At 37.7% G+C, this 20,441-nt stretch overlaps 1 protein-coding gene across 1 annotated transcript in view; it reads left to right on the top strand.

The window, feature by feature from the left end:
• SYNE1 (spectrin repeat containing nuclear envelope protein 1) overlaps positions 1 to 20,096 on the top strand; it is a 313,359-nt gene extending 293,263 nt beyond the window's left edge. Inside the window, exons 135-143 of the mRNA XM_085308428.1 lie at positions 1,925 to 2,067; positions 2,980 to 3,106; positions 4,148 to 4,359; positions 5,898 to 6,098; positions 6,435 to 6,563; positions 7,077 to 7,289; positions 8,254 to 8,346; positions 10,141 to 10,199; positions 17,070 to 20,096. Coding sequence (XP_085164554.1) covers positions 1,925 to 2,067; positions 2,980 to 3,106; positions 4,148 to 4,359; positions 5,898 to 6,098; positions 6,435 to 6,563; positions 7,077 to 7,289; positions 8,254 to 8,346; positions 10,141 to 10,199; positions 17,070 to 17,316 — 1,424 coding nt within the window. The 3' untranslated portion in view covers positions 17,317 to 20,096. The remainder of the gene's footprint in view (positions 1 to 1,924; positions 2,068 to 2,979; positions 3,107 to 4,147; positions 4,360 to 5,897; positions 6,099 to 6,434; positions 6,564 to 7,076; positions 7,290 to 8,253; positions 8,347 to 10,140; positions 10,200 to 17,069) is intronic.
• The last annotated feature ends 345 nt before the right edge of the window (positions 20,097 to 20,441 follow it).

Genomic DNA, 20,441 nt, shown 5'->3' with positions numbered 1-20,441 from the left:
CATCTATATATTCCATCCAAGGAAAAGAACTTCTTTTTTGAGGAKACAGCCATTGCTGAGCTGCCAGCTTAGACTGTGCTTTTATTTTTTCAGATGTAGAGATCCCTGAAACCCTTGAGGCCTGTGTAATACTCACAGAAAACACACTCAGAAATATCTCTGTCAGGCATCAAAAAAGACTAATCATAGCCAGGTGCATATATCACAGTGCATAACATCTTTCTCTTCTCGTAGCATCTGCTATGCTTTCCACAACTTACAAAATAAATATTTCTTATGCGATGGCATTTGCGTGTAAATATAGAAGTATCCTGTTTTACTAGTAGATGAATGGATGGTGCATGGATGAAATGGTGAAGTTTAAAATACTGTCTAAGTTGCCCTCCTATGTTGGCTAACCAGACTAAGCAGACCAGTACTTTGCTCAAATTGTCTTCTATTCTCTGGAGTCCCTTAACAGAACTCAGTACTTTGTTACTTCTCTGACAGAAGGGTGGTTCTTAAAGATTAAGGTAGATGGAAAAGATAGTGAGCGAAGCCTGGTTGTTCATATTTACATTTTTTTTTTCACAGCCACAGCCTGAATTATTACTTACATGTAAACCTTTGGGCTAGTTGCTGTTCCATGATCTTAAAATTATAACAATGCCAAGATAGGGTATCRTAGTCCAGAGTCTCTATCCTAGTCTTTCCTATGGGAAGAAGGGTTTTTTTTTCAAGTTGCTTGCATTTTTAAAGAAGATTATACCTACTGTTTCATTTGTGAGAGGATGCTCTCAGAGAGATTAAATGCACTTACAAATACCTTCTCTCATGATATCACGGTTTTACTCTTTGAAATAATGATGTAACTGCAAAACTGAAATATCAAACACTTTAAAATCTGAGTTCTACTGAGACCTCAGTTTCACTGTCTGTTTTTATTCCCCGGAGGATTGCTGTGGCATAATGTTGCGACTGATTAAGTTAAGAGGGCATTTTTAAGAGGATGACATGTAGCAGTCTCTATAGAAAAATGTGTGTTGATTCCTGACTTGTGAAAATCTTGGAAGTAGTGAGAGAAAGGCAACATTCAATAACTTACTCCATCCATTTGGAATTTTTTTGGTATGAAAAAAGATTAACTACCCAAGAGGCACTGTTTTCGATCCTCAGTTGGGCAGAAGGATTCCCTTGTCTGTACCAGTTTTTAAATGTGTCTTTATAAACATATAAACATGTGCCTTAATTCAAATCAGCCTCAGAGTGACAGAATGCTGCTTAGTATGTTTCCTAAATCAGTTGTAGACTATTTACTGTGGGGCTTCAAGATGTCCAGCCATTTTTGGACTTTGAGGATACATTTATAATAGTATCACTTATCATTTATATAATGCTTTCTTTCTTCAAAATTTTGTAGAGATAGAATCCTTTCATGTAGATCAAAATTCTACTCTGGTAGGGCAGAGAAGTAATGCGAAGAGAAATGAGAAGGAGAGATCAAATTTTAACACAGATCATTGGACAAGACTTCAGGATACAAAGTTGCCCAAGAGTGAATCTGAAAAGAGGCAATGCCCTCTCCGAAATGTGTGAGAATAGTACACAATTTACCAAGAACTGTACCCTTCAGAGAGAGCAGGCATTCTCTGCGGGAAGAGGTCCCTTCAGAATAGGTTGCATGCCTGATTGAAACTCTGGGGTCTTTGATAGCACATTCTTTGGTGTAATCGTCCGTCCTCTGGAAGGTTGCTAACACCCTCTGATATAATTAATTATCATATTGTTTTGACATTGTCCTACTTACACTGCTATAATCATACTTCCCCTTTACTGTCTAATCTAGCTAGTGCTGGTTTCATTCTGGTATTTGTTCTGCCTGTGAAAAAGGTAAAAAAATTCTGGAAAATTTGAGTGTCAATCACTATTTTTGTTTTTGGTATAGGAGAACCTGGTGTCCTGGAAACACATATCCGGCAGCTGGACAAGGCCTTAGACACCAGCCGTTTCCAAATACAGCAAACAGAAAACATCATTCGCAGCAAAACACCTACAGGACCAGAGCTGGATTCCAGTTACAAAGGATATGTGCGTGTGCTTGAGTCTCATCACATGCTGAGAGAACTGAAAATCACTGTTCTTAGGCATGGTGACGTATTTTGGAGCACAAGTCAAATCAGTACTCCAAGCTTAGATTTGCTCTTGAAAGAAGTATAGCTGTTGCAACAAAGCAATTAGATATTATTGCTCCTCAGACTTATTCACTCAAATGGTTGCTCCCTTTAATCACATGCTATTGTTGTTTATGTTATTAGTGTGTTTACAATAGCATAAGATTACAGGAACATGACTCTAGGGAGTTTATTTTCCTGTTACATTTTTGCAGTTTCCAAAAGGACTTTCTCACACACACGTTTTTATCCGTTTAAAGATGATCACCCTTGTTTAAATTCCTCTGCTTTTAAAAGCAGGTTTTATAGCCTGATACACAGTATTTGTTTTACTGATGAATTATAAACATGCATCATGTAACCAAGGTTGCATATAGGGAATCTGTGGTTAAAAACCTTTCTCAGAGAGGTTTTCTGGAAAAAAGTTGGTCTATAAATTGTTCTAAACATTTCATCCCCAAAAGAATTGAAAGATTAGGTGTCAGAGGCAAGATAACATTTTCAAACTGCTGTTAATTGGCTTTATCACATCTTCTAGTGTCTTGTCTTGTAGTATCATGTTTAGAATAAATATCACCTACAGCTATCCATTCTTTGATTCCTGCTGTACCCAGCAGTGTCTTCATACAATGGCAACCGAGTTATTTCCATTTTGTTTGAACTTAGGCTTTAAGCTTCCATGTACATTTTGCTGTCAATATCAGTGCAGRCTGTTAAAGTAATAGACTTTACCTTCATATTTGAACCTACTTTTGGAAATATCTGAAAATCCTTAATTCTGTACAGTGCACATAGAGGTGGGKTTTTTTTGTTTCTTATTTTAACACAGATGAAACTACTAGGTGAATGCAGCGGAAGCATAGACTCTGTAAAAAGGCTTGGATATAAACTAAAGGAGGAAGAAGAAAAGTTGTCTGGACTCATTAACCTGAACAGTACTGAAACACAAACAGCTGGTAAGTAACATGTAGTTTTTTCATGGAAAGCAGCTGTGAAAATCAGGAAGCATGTGCAGTACTGTTCTGAAAAAGAGCATGATATTATTTATTACTATATATATATGTATTTACCAAMATTTCCTCTTCCATATTGGTGTGGAGAGAATGACTGTATCTGTTACCATGTTCTGTTTAATGTATTTTAGATCATTATGTATAAATCAGTAAGTATTCCTTGTATGTGCCATATAAAGGCACTGGATATACAGGTGCATTTTAAGAACTTCTTCACATTGTGAGACATAACCATAAGCCTTTGGGCAATATATTTTTGTATTCAGCTGACAAGATTTAAGCAACTGCTGCAGAACAGGTAAATTGCACTGTAAAAACATGGATTTCTATCAGAGATTACAAAGGCAAGGTCTCCATTCTCACCTTGGCTAGATATGCTACCTGTGCAGTCTATTTTATTCTTAGATGATTTTTTTTTTTATTTTAAGTTAATGGGTGGTATAGCTTGTCCTCCTCTAAGCTGTAGTGTTTTCAAATAAGTAACTGTAAGAAATAGTTCTTATTTTTCTCTTTTTAAAGTTGGTTTTTCTCTAATGCATCAATGGTAGCTTAGGCAAATGTGGTGAGATGTGAATATTAAATTGCAACAGATACAAATACTAATGAAAGTAATAAATGTGTGGCTATTTAGACATAGTCAGATTTCATGCACAGTTTGCATTTATACTAATTTATTATGTCTTTATACCAATATACTCTGTTCTAAAAACTCTTACGTGTCAAATAACTGTTCTGTAAAGTCATAGGAATCTGACATTAGAAAGTGATAAAATTGCCTGTTGGCTGGTCACTTATTCAGATTCCTCATTCTTTCTGTCCAAAGTCTTATTCTTCAGAATAACTTAGTTTTCCACATGATGTTTGCTGGTTTTGAGCTTTCTGGGGTTTATGGAGTTTTTCTTTGTCCTGCACACAATTCAGCTGATACAATTGTGTGGCTCATTAATTTTTTTCTTTTGTTGAATTTGATGTTTATTTTTCCAGGTGTAATTGACCGGTGGGAATTAATCCAGGCCCAAGCTCTAAGCAAGGAGCTGAGAATGAAGCAGAACCTTCAGCAATGGCAGCAGTTCAACTCTGACCTTAATAGCATTTGGGCTTGGTTGGGAGAAACTGAAAATGAGCTGGAGAAGCTCCGCCGTCTTGATCTCAGCACTGACATACAATCTATTGAGCTGAGGATTAAAAAACTGAAAGTGAGATTTTTTTTCCCCCCATAACTTACCTTATAAGCAGAGCTCAGTACAATGCATGTTAGAGAGGTAGCCCGTAGGTGCACTTGTTTTGCTCTATGCTGTGTGTAGCAGACTACATGAAGAAAGTAGCTGAGAAAATGATTTTATTCTTATTGGCTGAAAAATATACTACCAACATTTATTAGAGAATCCAAGTGAATCTTTGAAATATTAATTCTATGCCAACTATAACTCCAGAAAGCACAGATAATTGTTGAAGTTAGCAGAGCTAATGAAAGGAGGAAAAAAGACCAATTAAAAAAAAATCTTCTGGAGAAACCTGTATTGCTCTTTTACAAGAAATAGGTCACAAGGAACATACTACTTTAGGTAAAGGAAGGAGAGCAAGAGAGAGAGAGCCCAAAAGAGCTGCAGCCTAGCCACTGATGTCACCTAATACAACATCTGCTTTGCGATTAGAAAGAGTTTGGTGTCCTTTGCAACATTCCCTTCCAGATGTATCAAGGCCTGAACACTGCTKTTGTAATATCTCCTATGTATTTTACTGCTACAAGGTCTTCAAATGTGATCCTCCATGCCTTCACATTCGGTTATTAGCATCTTACAACCTTGGGCACAAAAATGTGGAGCCAGTGTCAAAATGCACTGTACTCCATGCGAGGAATGAGGTGGACAGGCAGTAAACACTATTTCCGGCAGTGATCCATATAAAGCATATTAATGCTGATCTTCGCTGGAATCCAAATATAGCTGCCATAAGTAGTACAAAGGTCACTGTGACATGGGGCTTTTAAGTAAGTGCTGTAAACTAGGTGGAAAAGGGGACATTTCATAAGAATCCTGTTCTTATCTCACCCACTCTTGGAAAGCCCATTAGTGCCCTCCAAACCAAAAGAGGCGGGGTTTCTTTTGTGGCTTCCAATGTAAACAAATCAGAGTTTTTATACACGTCCTGCTTCTATAAATTGGGGTAAGTTGTTTATATTCTTTGTGTGTTTTCTTTTCCCTCAGTAATAGCTTTTATTTTAAAATACTGTTGACAGCAGTTTCCACTTGCAAAACATGCTGCTTTTTATGTTTATCAGCAAAACTGAGAAGTGAGGGCAAAAGTTTTATTGTGAGCTATAGTAAGATTACCCTACATCTCTTTAAGTTTTACAGGGCCCTCCCTGTCTTTAAAATATCTGAAGCATGAGCCAGTTCTTCTGATCTTTAAAATTCAGCTATGACTTCAGGCTTTTAAGACTTTAAAAGTTTAATTGGCTTGTTCTAGTTTATGTCCACAGTAAAATTTTAGTAGATGTTAAAGAGTGAACATTTGTGGTGTTATCACAGAGTTACCACAGAAATCCCATATCCAAAGCAAAGAGACTGCTGCGGTAAGATACTGTTCTGCAGGCAGAACAGCAATGGCAAATTACTGTTGGCAAATCACAGCGTTCTCCTTGGTGCCTGTTCTACTTGATTCTTCTGGAAGTCTCATATTTTACCAGTTTCTTCCCTTTCTTCCCCCTGTTCCATTTTGTCTTGTCATCAAGGAGCTGCAGAAAGCAATCGATAACCGCAAAGCGATCATCTTATCCATCAATCTGTGCAGCTCAGAATTCACTCAGTCTGACAGCGAAGAGAGCAAGAAGCTTCAAGAGCGCCTGTCTCAGATGAACATGCGCTGGGAACGTGTATGCAGTTTGATCGAAGAGTGGCGCTGCTCACTACAGGATGCATTAATGCAGTGCCAGGTCTGTATTACACTTACTTGAAATTATCAGCATCCCATATACCAAAGATGTAATCTGTGTCATCTTATTATCCAAGCTGAAACTTGCCCATATGCATTGAAGTACAGCTTTGGCAAAATGATACCTGAAGGATACACTTGCACTACCTGAAGCATGTGTTTCAAGCTCAAGGTATTTTAAAGTTGTCATATCTGGAATAGTGTGCTAATCTACTATTCTACACTTCATTTAAGTTATGTTACTAAGCCAGTAGGACCTATCACAGGGTAAACTAAAATCCTAAATTTGACTGGAATTTTCTGCTACATTTAAAAAAACATCACTCATCACTTAYAGGATTTCCATGAAATGAGCCATGGATTGCTGCTCTGGTTAGAGAATATTGACAGAAGGAAAAATGAGATTGTGCCCATCAATCCAAGCCTGGACTCAGAAACTCTACAGGATCATCACCGACTTTTAATGGTAGGTCTATCATCCCCCTGTTCTCTCCCATCATCAGAAAAATAACCAATCAGATTATCTTTTTCTTGAGGGCTAGTGTTGTATATTGAGTGCTAACACACAAGTGTGGGACTAAGGTCGGGAGCAAATTTAAGCTCTAAGTTAATGTCAATCACTCCTGTCAGCAGCAAAATTAATGTTTGAAAAACTCATGGGCAACAGCTAGGCTTCTGTCCATCATGTCGTTTTATTGTGATTGGTGTTTTGGAAAGTCAGTCTTTGGTGGGAACTTGCTGAGCATCAAGGATGTTAAACAATTACAGAATGAACTACCAGCTGTTCCTAAAATTTCAGGTGAAGAATTAGAAGTTCTGGTAACATTTTCTCGGGATTGGAAATTGTTATTGCTCCACTTTGCTTTGTTCTTTCCATTTCATTAATTTCAAAAGTCCATTTTTGTGAGTTCTAGCTTTGTTTCATTTGTTGCAAAAATAATTTCAATAAAAAAAATTCTGATGCTTGCCTTGGCTATAGCAAATCAGACGTGAACTGCTGGAGTCTCAGTTGAAGGTGGCATCATTGCAAGATATGTCCTGCCAATTGCTAGTCCATGCTGAAGGCAAGGACTGCCTTGAAGCCAAAGAAAAGGTGCATGTCATTGGAAATAGACTGAAGCTTCTTTTGAAAGAGGTTACACGTCACATAAAAGATCTAGAGAAAATTCTAGACATTTCAAGTAGTCAACTGGTAAGTTGTCTTATTCTTTGCCATTTGTTTGACACACATTTTCCATTCCTCTGACCATCTTTCTCTGATAAGTGCCTTGCTTATCTTGATTGCAATACTTACCAAGATAATATATTTGTAATCTCAAATATCATGAAGTAATTTTATACTTCATAATGTAAACATCACCTTTATACTATGTTTGTTTTTCTTTTTATTCAGTAATTTTTTTTCTTTTGCATAGCAAAAGGAACTGAACATCTTGGTTAATTTATATTACCATTACTGATTTAGTCAACTGGTTATGTATAAAGAAATTATTCTATTTGCAGTATCAAAAAATTGATAGTGTGTCAGTTGTCATTTGAAAGGAAGATGATGCTCACTCTGCTGAAAGAAAAGACGTAAGATAAATTCTTTAATAGGCAAAAAAGTCTCTCATTGTGGCTTCTCAACTTTAAGATGGATTCCAAATCTTTTCAAATTACCTTATACCTCAGAGTATTTGAGAGGAAGTTAAGTATATGTCTTCACTGACTCTGGCAGAGATTTCAACATTGTCCAGTGGTCTTCAATCTCTACCATTTTTCAAATTTTGGGCTAACCCAGTGTATAAAGCATGAGTTCTCAGCTCTTCATTTTTACTAGTGGCCTTTTGCCTATGTGAGTAAAGTCTTGGTGGTACCCACCTCTTAGAATAACTATGGAGCAGCTATTTTTTCCTGTATTGACTTTGCCAGAAAATGCTTCACTTAAAACAATTACATTTTAACTACTTGTTTGTTTTTCTTTTCCATCAGGGCTAACAGAGAAAACATGTAATGATTTATTCTTATAAATTTGTTAACAAAATGTAACTATTTTATTTTACTTTCCCGAGAATTAACTTCTCTGATATTTTACTCTGGAGTTGGGGTTTTTTTGAGTTTGTTTACCTGAACAGCTAGTCTCTGCCTTTCTGAGATCCATTCCTTCTGAACTTTAGGATTTGTCCTCATGGTCCTCTGCCGATGAATTGGACACCTCAGGCTCAGTGAGTCCTGTGTCTGGAAGAAGCACTCCAAGCAGACAGAGAACGGTAATTTCCTATCATATATCTTCTGCCACCTCCTGATTGGGAACTTTAGATGTCTACAGTAGTTTTAGCCAGCTGAAAGGCCCACCTTCTCACTTGATAGGAAAGGAAATGACATAAACTAAGAAAAAAACAAAGCTGCTTTCCCCAACCCTGCTGCATACCCCATCCTGCATGAAATTAGAATTGTTAAATATTCTCTAAAACCAGGGCTGTCAGTGTGGTTGGTTTACCATGATATGGCATGTTGTGTCTCTTGTATTTTGCTCTAGTGATGGCAGCATCCCAAAGTCTGGTCTTGTCTGCTATAATCAGTTCTCCRTTTCTGTTTGGCCTTCTCTTCAGAGCCTTCATGAAGAATCTCAATAAGTATTTCTTCTTCATTTCTGATGAAGTTTACAGATAGTCTTATTGAGACTTTGGATGAACGGCTAAATAGAGCTAAAGGGCATAAAGCATTATTTAAAACGGTTAGTTGAACAGGGCCTAATCACTGGCTATATGGTGGCAACTCTGGTGTGTCTGTTTACATCGCTGGCACAAAATTCAAGAATTGTAGCAATACATGCCTAGTATTTAACACTTCCGTACTCTGAGCCCAGAATGGAACTGCAATTATTTTATCTTTTTCTGCAATGCTATTGGTTGATTACTTTACTTTTTTCCTTAGTTCTTAAAACAATCATTTTTTTCCGTTTACACTTTTTGTAAAGCCTCTGAGTTCTGTCTTGATAAACTTTATGGCTCTTGAAATTGATTTGTTTCTTTTTTTTTTTTTTACATTCACTAGTTTCCTTTTAGATGCTAGTATTAGAATGTAAAGGAATACTGGCTTTTCAAAGGGAGAAAGAATATAAACCTGAATATTTTATTTCTGAGGTCAATGCTTTCATCTTTTAAATTTAGAATAAAATTACTAATAAAAACTCTGATATCACAGAAGATTTGACTGACTGGAGGATGTCTAACGATTACAGGAAATGGAGAAGTATCTTACCATTAAAAACTTTGGCTAAAGAGTATGTAGAATTATAATAGGTTTCATGTTAACATTTTAATATGTATTTGTCTATCTCTAATACATTAGTGTTTATGTACATGACTACTTTTTTTTTCATTTTCATCCATGATGTATGATTCCTTGGGGTTTGGTTTTCAAACTTCTAGTTTCTCTGCTCCCAGTTTTGGAGACTGAAGTGATATTGCTTAGAATTTCAATGCCAAGTACACCAATGCTAAATAAATAAATACTAATACCGAAAATCCAATCAGACTAGATAATCATCCAACTGTATTAAATGTCCTAGCAAATAGCTGTGAGTGCAGGAATAAGCCTACAGTTATTTGGCCTTCAAAATTGTTGGGGGGGAGGTGTAGAAGAGGCCAGACTTCTGAAAGGAAGCACCTGGACCTTCTTTTTTTTCTTGAGAATACTAATTTTGCTGCAATTACACTTTGAAATGTTTATATTTTCCCATATTCAGTTCAATTTCTATTTTATTTTACAAATTATTTGAGCTAAGTTTCTACTGAATTTTTTAATCTAGAGCTACTGTTCATAAATGCAATGACTACAAATGGTATTTTCAAGTTCAATGTGTATGTTCCAATCACTTTCATACTTAACTAAACACCAAGAAAAGCCAGTTTCCTTGGTTCATGGGTATTGGTCACTTCATTTGATTATTTTTTTTATGTTTCCTTTGCTGCACTTTTAATTTAATTTCATCAGTAGCTTGTCTTTATTTGCCTGGACTGAACATTCTTCTTTCTTTACCCCCTGTTCATTGCAAACAGCCACGGGGCAAATGTAGTCTCTCACAGCCTGGACCCTCTGTCAGCAGTCCACATAGCAGGTACCTAATTCTCCTAGTTTCTGCACTCTGTTCTAGAACCCCAAGAGGATGATGGAAATTGGCCATGATGGGTATCTGTTCCCACCGACTCTGTCAAGTGGCCAGGAATTAAATAAGTCGAAAACTTTCCATTGCTATTAGTTTGGCAAAAGCAGGTCTCAATTACTTCAAATTATTTGTTAATAAAATTGCTGGTTAATCCCTGGAACATACAGCTTTTGCTTCCCAAGAAATTAATTAACATTTATTTTTTATACTCCTGATCACTGTGAGTGTGCATTTACACTCATGATGCTTATTGATTATTTTATTTTGGCATAATTTAACAGAAATACCAGGAGGTATTCATGGCAAACACTTTTTATCATCCTCTTTACCTCTAGATATTAAATTAAGGCAGGTAATAGGCCAATACTATATTATAGAATTCACAAAACCCACAGATCTGGATGAGACATACTAACATCCTTTTTCTTTCTTTTTTTTTCCCCCTTCCTTGAAATGTTTTGTTCAGTTTGTGGGTTTTCAGCACTTATGACTGGAAATTAAAAGTTAGAATTGGAGGTTTTTAAAATTTGCAGTCACTTTCTCTCCCCTTGTCAGAAGACTTGCAATATAATGTGCTAACACTGACGTGACTTTTGCCAAGTGCTTGCATCCATGTATTGCTCTGGGAGCAGCACTGCCCCATCTCTGTCTGACCAGTAGAGAGCAGACTTGCAGCTACAGCTTTTTGCTTTTCGCCTTGTCTCCAGCAGCCTGTCATCCCTGCAGCTAACAGTGCTTCTGCATTCTCTGTTGTTGTCAGTGTGATGTGTGTCCCTTCACTCTTTCACTGATCAGTTCACTAGCCTGTAGAGTTACGAAATTAAAAAAAGAAAGTGCCCAGGTATACATATACCCATTATGTATGAAGAAGTCCTTTGCTGTTCTAGTATCTTATGTGTTGCAACAAGAACCTAAAATAATCAGAAAGTATGAAGAAAATATCTTTGTTGTTATAGTTAAGTCCTAAATCTTATTTCCTCTCCWCCTAGTAAAAATGAACTGCTTTAGTCTTTAAATAATTTCAGTTAAAGATTTGAGCTCTGAAAGAGAGCAACACTGCCTTTAATACAGTGATTAATCAATAATCGGGCAGCCAAAAAAAAATACCTTGAATGTATTATTTTTCTGTAAACAAAATCAATATTTTTCAGAAAAATCAGTCTCAAATACGAATGAAATAAAGAATAAAAGTGCTTATTGTATAGATGTTTACATAAACACTTAAAAAACTATTCAATGTAGCAGATATAACTGTAGAGGAATATCCTTCACTGCTTCCATTGGTGATAAGAAGCTGCCTTGTTTATGGGATCCTTTTTTTTTTTTTTTTTTTTTTTTTTNCAAAACCGCATAGGAAGTAGGTGACATGTACACTCTGTCTTCCTGTTTGATGGAGAATGCGAATTAATTTTCCAACTCCAGTGTGCTATAAAGCTTGGCATTCTGTTTCTCATAGTGAGTGGGAAAGGGGAGGAGTGGGGCTTTACTCTACAGCCATTCACAGCTAAGAGGAATGCAGGATGTCTTGGGCAGATAAGCATGCTTGCACTATCAACGTTGTACTCAAAAAATATATTGTGTGTGCTCTTCCGCTCTCCTGTACATTCAGACTACCTCTGCCAACCTTCTAAGAGAGTTTCTGGTTATAGGTGTGAGCAGCTGGCTCAGAGTGCAGCTAGCACTGCTTTGCAGCTTGGAGATCAGCCTCTCTTCCCGCAATGGCATTGGTGCGGCACCTTTCAGATCAAGTCTTTCCAACACTGTTTATTAACACATCTTGTAGCAATACAACACAATGTTCAATTTGTCATTCAGACAAGCATGGAATACGAATGAGTCACTGCTGAATAGCAAACTTAATCAAATGCGCAAGCCAGACAGGTTGTGGTTGATGTATAATGTGGTTTTAACTGATAAAGCAGTACAAGCTGTCACTGTGTTCTTTAATATTTTGACATGCCTCTGATCAGAGTACTTTGTGTTTGATCTTGCACTGGATCAGCAAACCCTGTTAGAGTTTAGTATACAAGGGGAAAAAAGTCAATTTTAAAATGTTTATCATGTAGGAGGTTGTGGAAGAAAGTTCATTTAAAAATTAGAGGGACAGTGTTTTGTATATAATAAGCTTGATATCACTTTGCCTTCCTCGTTATCACAGCAAAAAGACAAGCATATCCTCTATGATGGTAAGGTATAGCCTTAACCTAGATTTTACATAGTGGATTTCATTAAATGCACAGTAAGGAGGTATTAGCAATGGTGTGCTAAGTGGGAAAAGCAAATCCAAGAAGCACCTTCCCTTCCTTCATCAATTTAACAGAGCTCTCAGTAAGTGCACACCTGGATCTATGCCTGTGGGTTTTTTGAAGKGATTAAAATGTTAAAAAGATTAAAATAATTGTTCAATTTGCTTCAGGGGTGTTTACATTGTCTCTCTTGAGCAGCTCTATTCAAGTCTTGGCGCCAGAGTGGCAACCTCCATTTCCTGCTCTCTCCAAGCCTCCCCCAAATGACTAGTGCATGTTTAAAGGTCACTTGTCATTCCTGGAGCAAACCAGGCTACAATACTCTTCTTGACTTTGGCCACATAATCACAGAATCACGGAATGGTTGAGGTCAGAAGGGATCTTTGGAGATCATCTAGTCCAACACCTCTGCTCAAGCAGGGTCGCCTAGAGCACGTTGCACAGGAAAATAATGACGGATGTTGTCACATAGTGATTCAAATATGAGGACTAGGCTCAGATCGCCAGGGTTGTGCTCCCAGATCTGCCCAGAGCTCTCACTTAGAGCTTGTTTCTTAAATTTCATATTTAACTACCTGTAAAATGGACATATTCATCTTGTTTGCAGGGTAAGCCAAGTTTGTTGCTGATGTGATGCTGAGATGCAGGGAGAGAAGTGATGTCAGGACACAGCCAATGGAGGTAGCTCGTAGAGAGGTCTCCTAAGTCACCAGGAGGAGTCATTGCCTCCTCTCACCTGCAGAATGGCATACTGTCTCCTTCATAACTTCAGCAAGCTCCAACTTAGGATGTTAGAAGTAGTGAGGGCAAAAAGTCTACTGGAAACTTCATTTCTCTGCCTATGAGAAAGTACAATTATTTCCATCTTGAATATATACATAGTTAGATACAGTCATTTATTCTTGTGCCAATGTTATACTTTAAATAGCTATTTTCCCTCCCTGTATCTATTCTGTGCTWTTTTACAAGGCTTTAGTCCCTCTCAGGTTTTATTTTGATAAGCCCAGCTCTTTGTCTCCTTTCCTAGGAGGAAACTTCCTTAACTCCTTTAAACCTGTGTACATTTGAATTCATCTTTCAGAAGCATGGTAACCAAAATAATACCTACTACTCCAGGTGCAGTCTAACTAGTGCCTTACAAAACATCATTAAAACAAACCCCTTTTCTCTTCTGGAAATCTCAAACTGATACATATCTTGAAATTGCTTTTGTCCCTTTTCACAGTTATATTCCATTAATGGCTCATGACTGTCCTGGGTAAAATAACACTCTAGATTTTTCTCTTCATTATCTTCAGCATATCAACTTCCAAATTTCTAGCAGAATTTTTTATTACTATCTTATCTACTATTATCTTCTACTACTTAAACCTATTTCTGATCTTCAGCATCAACCACTTCTTCCTGTGTGATAAGCCAGTCCTATTTTGTGTTTGGAAAAGGATTCCAACTTCTGTCATCATACAAATGAAATCTGCTGTTCTTACACTTTGTGCCATGGACTTTTCATAAAGATACTGAATCAAGACTGAGCCTTGATGAACTCTAGCAGTAATGCCCTTCTAGACCAGTAGTTGCTCTTTCAGAGCAAGCCTGTTATCTGCATTCCATTAGTCACTTCCTTCCCCACTAAACTCATTGTATTTATTTCTATSAGCTCAGGTCAAATGATCAGTTCTTCTGTTACACTCTTTCGGATGTTTACTGCAATCCAAATAGATTACTTCAACTGTATTTTCCTTGTCAAAAAATAAAAATCAGCTATCTGTAAATGAAAAGTACTTATCTGAGCTGAAATTAAAGTTCAGTTTGCCCATCTGATGTACTGACTGATAAATTAGCTTCTCTTCTCTTGAAATGCTTAGAAAAGAGTTCCAATTTCACTGACATTACAGACTCCCAAAGTAAGGGTTACTATTGCTTACATTTTGTAGGTTCATTTGTGAGATTTCTTAACATGAAGAAGCCAAAGGTTKGTCTGGTTTGCAGCTGCACCCACCCCTTTATCCAGTTGGTAGGAATTCTGTATGGTCTGAGTAACAGGTGGCCTTACTTCTTTCTGTCCTTAAACAGCTACTAGTGCAACAAATAACTGAATAGTCAGAAGAAGGAAAGCAAGAGATGCAAGCTCAAGAGAAAGAAATTACATTTTTCTACAAAGTAATGTGAGGTACTTCAGCTTTTCCTTCCCCTGCTGGAGTAAATAGGAGTTCTGCCCTATATTAATAGTGAGCCTTTTTTGCTAACAATYTGTATTTTTAACCACCTCTCCTTACCAAATCCATTAAAGAATTTAAGCTGAACATTCCATTTTTCAGTCAATTATGTCCATTATACAGGAGTACCTGCAATAAACAGTGGTGGTATAGCACTTGAACTTTTTAGTACTCACCCTCTGAAGATTTTCATAATGCTTCATTATATGCCTGTTAAATTGTTTCCATGAAGTTTTGGAAACTATTGTTCAACACCCTACCTCATTGCAGAAAAGGTATTTCAAAACATTTTTCCATGAACTGTTAWAATTCTTGAAAGAAAATTTATTATGTTCCCTATTGAGAGCACCTAAGCAGTTTGCACATGGTTTCACTCTTTTCTTTTAGTAAACATGAAACAAAAAGTACTGGATTGTGCTACCACATCCACAGGAAAGAAAAGAATAGTTAAGCAATACTTTTGATTCTTCTTCTTGGAAATTCCCCTTCAGATGCCCAATGTTGCCCCGGAGTAGCTTTCTGTTAATGAAGAAAATTCAGACTTTACTGCACTTACTGACTGCAGAAGTATAGCATTTTTTATTGGGATTAACAATATTTGCACAAAAAGAACCATGTAAATAGGTGGACTGTGCAATCAAATGCTTGGAAGGTAATTAAGCACTCCATGTTCCCTTTGTTCCTACCTCAGCCCATTAACTTCCTGTCTTGGCATTCATGGACAGAAGTCTTGATCTAATTGAACTTTAATATGGAATGCTCTGATGCTGTTAAATGTGCCATATCCTTTCAGTGTGTTCTTTATAATACATGATGTTACATAATGCAAGCTTTCCATCCGGACTATAATCATGCGGATTCAAACAACGTGCAATCTTATGTTTTAATCATCACTCCTTCCTRGGATATTTAGGTCAAGTTAATCATTTAGCATACTTGAGTGTTTATGTATCTGTTGGTCATCTCAGTAAATCTGTCTAGTTTTCTTGAGGTCTTCRTAATGGGGATGACACACTTACATGAGCAGACTAGAAGAAATAGCTTCAAGCCATAGAATTAATTTCTTTCTCAACATGTTGCCGAATTTGTCATAGTTTTGAAGATGACATTTTGATTTTTTGYATGCATTCCCACACAGATTCAGATTTATCTGGGAGAAGGATGGAAAGTACAAAGGGATGGCAAGAAGGAGATGCTAAGGAATCAATAGCCACCTATTTGCTTTACTGGGGAAGCATCTGACATCAGTCTACAGGCCTACTCTCCCACACCTTCAAGTTGAGACTAAATCTACATTTATGGGCATTGTTACCTAGCAAGTCATATTTTGGGGCTACCTAACTGTAGCTGCCATACAGATATTTTATAGCAATATCCATATCTAAAACAAAATTGATGACATAAAATCTTAATGGAAGACTTCTTGATGCAAATGATTTGAAGGATCTAAATTCTTCTGTTTTTTGTCTAGTACTAAGGTACAATACTTTTCCGTGCTATTTAATGAGCACACTCAGACCACTCTGTAAATTGCAGAATCTCTCTTTTTAGTGATCCACTTATATCAAAACCTGTCATCCACTCATTAGAGCTCTGACAATTTCAGTCAAAAGCAGAAATGTGAAATTTGTATCCTTATCTGTTATTAAAAAGTAGATTGGATTTCTGTGCTTAATTTGAAGTGTCCCTTCAGAAATGTTTCCCTTAGGTCTCACCTCCCCCATGGACATGGAACGTATGTTATTTCATGACAGCTCTTCACAAGGGCAAAGGGGAAAATTACTCAGAATGCGAGGGCATTCAGTCAGTTGAACAAACAGATTTTAATTGCTGATTCAGTGCAAAATTCAGAATACATTGTACTTTGTAGATTAGTCCCCACTACCTGAGCGTTGGTGCATTAATTAATTGAATATTGATGTAACTGAATCATATTGTATTTGTACTATTCCAAAGGARATGAATTTGGTAACTTCTGCAAACCAAATGCAGTTGATAATTTAAACAAGAGGCTTCCTTTCTAGACAGTTTATAATGAACACAAGCAACAGGTTTGGCCCACCTTTTGTTTTCCCCTTCCCTTCAGTGGAAGATCTTTCCCACAGTTGAGGARGATGCTGTGCTGTCACAGAGACCATCCTCTTGTGATCTTTTTGGTATTTTCCAGTTCAGTCTAGGGATATGGGGGTCTCTTAAGAGTGCTGGGGGAAAAGTATGTTTGGTGAAAAACACCTCTGCTATTTGTCAACCAAAGCTCGTGTTAATTCTAAAACAAACGCTGAGGGAAGGCTGACTGCCGGAAAGCAACGCCTGCCCCAGTAACGTTTCAGTTTGTTCTCCTGTTGATCTTCTTTCCTCAGGTCCACAAGGGGTGGCTCAGGTTCCTGCCCTTCTGAGGCTGGGCCAACAACGGCGTGGCRGCGCCCGTCCTTCTTCCTCAGGGTCCTCCGAGCTGCTCTGCCTCTTCAGCTGCTCTTGCTGCTCCTGATTGGGCTGGCTTGCCTGGTGCCGGTGACCGAGGAGGACTACAGCTGTACTCTGTCCAATAATTTTGCCCGATCTTTCCATCCCATGCTCAAATATACTAACGGCCCCCCTCCRTTATGAAGCCACGAGAAGGCGGGAAACCTTGGTGGAGGGCTGGCCAGGAGGCAAGGCCTGGTTTAAAGTGTTACAGCGTTCAGTGTGGCAGCTTTAGCTCTCTGCGGTAGCCGCTGTGTCCATGTCGTTCTCTACGGGCACTCACCGACGCATCGATGCATCGGTGTCGGATTGCACAGTGTATATTACCTGAGTCGCATCGTTTCAGTACTCGCATCCCTGGCACAAGGAAGGATGTGAAAAGTGTGAGGGAAATGTCTTTCTGTCCAGCATTCTGGATCTTTTAGCCACTTTATATCCAGGTCATTGCCCTGTTCTATGCATAGCCAAGAATTTATACTGTAGACCCTTTCCTATGTGCTGCTCTAAACGAGCCATTAGCCAGTCTTTATTAAATTCCTTCTTAATATCTACAGTATACAAAATAATCAGTGCTAAAGAAGTTTTAGAGCATTTGTAACACACAATTTTAAAGATTCTTGTATGGCGATGTATTATTCCCTGTGGTTTCTGTTTCGGGCATGGTGTTCTAACCTTTGCTTTGGATGCACAAGCTGTAAATCTGAGAAGCACTTTTTTAAGGTTTAAAAAATGGGTGTAATAAATAAGATCATGAAAGCTTTTATGAGGAAAAATGTTGAATGTCAAGTTGAAAAACAAAGAACATATTTATGTATGTACAGTTTGCTAAGCCAAGTTTTGTTTGTATTGATTTCTTTGCATTTATTATAGATACCATAAAACATTTTGTCTATGTGCTTTTTAATAACAACTGTGAAAACCTCTSAGTTTAGAATGAGATATGTATGGTATAAAAAAAATTACAAGCCATAAAAATGATGCAGTTCTAAAAAGAATTAAAATAAAAAATGCTGTAACAAATTAACAATATTAGGTATATGTGGGAACAATATTTTTACAAACTTGTTAACAAGCAGTAAGATACATAGGAAAGTATTGCATTAGAACAGAAGTTGTGCTGATACTGAGTTTTTTTATTGGTATTCAGTTATTCTAGGTTAGGTTAGTATCTATAATCACTCACTCTGAATAGACAACGATGTATATTACTCTTTTGGCATACCAAAATGAGTTATTACATGTAAGAGTTCTGACTGATTTAGATCATTGACCTTTCCTCTCTTTTCTAATGTCATTATCTATGATGGCATAATTTATATCAATGTTAATCAATGCACTTACATTAATAATTTGGCAGTTCACTCACCTTGGACCTGTTAGTCCAGATCTCTGCACAGGTTAGATGTCACTTCATCAGCCAGTCCATGGTGTTGGTTGTTAATTATGTGTTGGGTCTTTTTTTCTTTTTTTTTCTTTTAAAGGAAAGAATTATGGAGGGGAAGAAAGAGCAATTTAGCAAGTAAGGGTTTCAGGCTGCTTCTATGGCCCATTTTCCAGTSAGATACTGGTGATCTCATGGTAGTACATGTTGTCTAAAAGGTAGCAGATAGCCTGTGAGTACCCAGCAATTTTATTTCCAGAGCTGTCTGATGAAGGAGCCAGAAAAGAAGTCCCAGATGAGACCTGTGTAAACTTCTTATGTAATTTAAAAATTGAGGGAAAGGCAGGGAGGTTTGAAGGGATTTGGCTAGAAGGGGGAGAGGGGAGTATGAGGGACGGAAGAGTCCTATGATATCTGATGCAATAAATGTACTAGTTTATCAAAGCATACAGAACAACACCTGACATGCTTTGAATTGTAACTTGACATTAGAATTTTGCCAGCTATTTTGCCACTCTGTATTCCTCGCTTCCCCAAATCTGTTACTATCTGCACATATGTCCCATTCAAAACTGAACTTTTTACCATTTTTACCCATTCTTCCTCTTCACAGCTTTGCACCTTTCATAAATGTTGACAGTTAACCAAGAAGTGCTGGGAAATGATACACAGTGCAGAGCGGAAGTATGAACCATTTGCTAGTTTGGGGTATTATTTACTGACTTTTCCTATGTTTTCCTCCCTGACTTTAGCCGTTAGCCTCTCACTAACTTTAAACTTCTGTCTGAAATGTAGAGAGTTGGATGAAACAGAGTATCTTGCTTATTAGATTTTATTAGATTATAGAGAGAAGAAAAAGGCTGATGGATTTTTAGGTTCAGGAGGGGTTTTTGTTGTTGATTCTTCCTCTAGTACACTCAGTACTTTACTCACTTCCTTTAGTACACTCAGTGCACTCAACTGCACCTACTTACCTGGCTAAAATTTGTGAGGAAGAGAGTTTAGCCTAAGAGGGAAAAGATAAATATGTAAAGATTTTTTCCCATGCTTACTGCCCGGTGAGAGCTGCATGCCTTGGTCAGTTGTCACAGTTGGTTTTACATTTCGAACTGCCTGTTCCCTCACACTCCATTTTACTCAGTGCTGTAAAGGTCRTCTTTCTGTCTGTCTGTAACCCCTCTGTCCTTGGTGCTGTGAGCGTTATCACTGCATAATTTAGCTTGTTTCCACAGTCAGGTTCAATACAACACCAGCTCTTCTGCTAGTACTGCTGTCTGTCCTACAGGTTTTTCCTGTGTCACTCATTTCTCTGCAAATTCCATCCGCCTCCCCCTATCTCCATCAACTTTGAGTCCTTCACCGTTCAGCCACTCCGTTCACACTCTCAGCCAGTGGCATCAGCCAGCGTTGTAGCAGGCACCTCTTACTTACCATGCTAAGGTCAAGCTTCTCTTAGCCTACCTCTGTCTCACTGGGAGGCCATCGCACAGCAATCTGTGTACACGCAAACATCTTAAGAATAAATGTACAACCTGGAGTTTGAGATGCCCTGTCTCTGTGCTCATTCTGCAGCTTGTCATCTCCCCTTCTTCTAGAGCAACCTGCCTACTTGCTATTTGCAAATAGGAGTCAATGAGTTTTGGTAAACATGCCTTGAGCCTCAGCTGCAAGGCATGAGGAAAAGGTATACAGGAATTACAGAACTCACTGAGAGTCTGTGTTCAAGGTACATGTTCGAGCCCAGAAAATGAGCGTGTAGATGGTGCATCTTGGATACCTCTATTACTGGGTTATAATTTTCCCCTTTTTTTCTACTGTAGACAGATGCATTATAGGTGCAGTTATCCTTGAAGCTTGATGCATTTTGTGACTGGGAACCCTATTTCCT

The sequence above is a fragment of the Rhea americana genome, unplaced genomic scaffold (genome assembly GCF_003343005.1).
Source record: "Rhea americana isolate MKP2758 unplaced genomic scaffold, rheAme1 scaffold_275, whole genome shotgun sequence".
NCBI classification, from domain to species: Eukaryota; Metazoa; Chordata; class Aves; order Rheiformes; family Rheidae; genus Rhea; species Rhea americana.
Note: the sequence above shows the minus strand (reverse complement) of the source record. Positions and strands in the feature narration are given on the sequence as shown.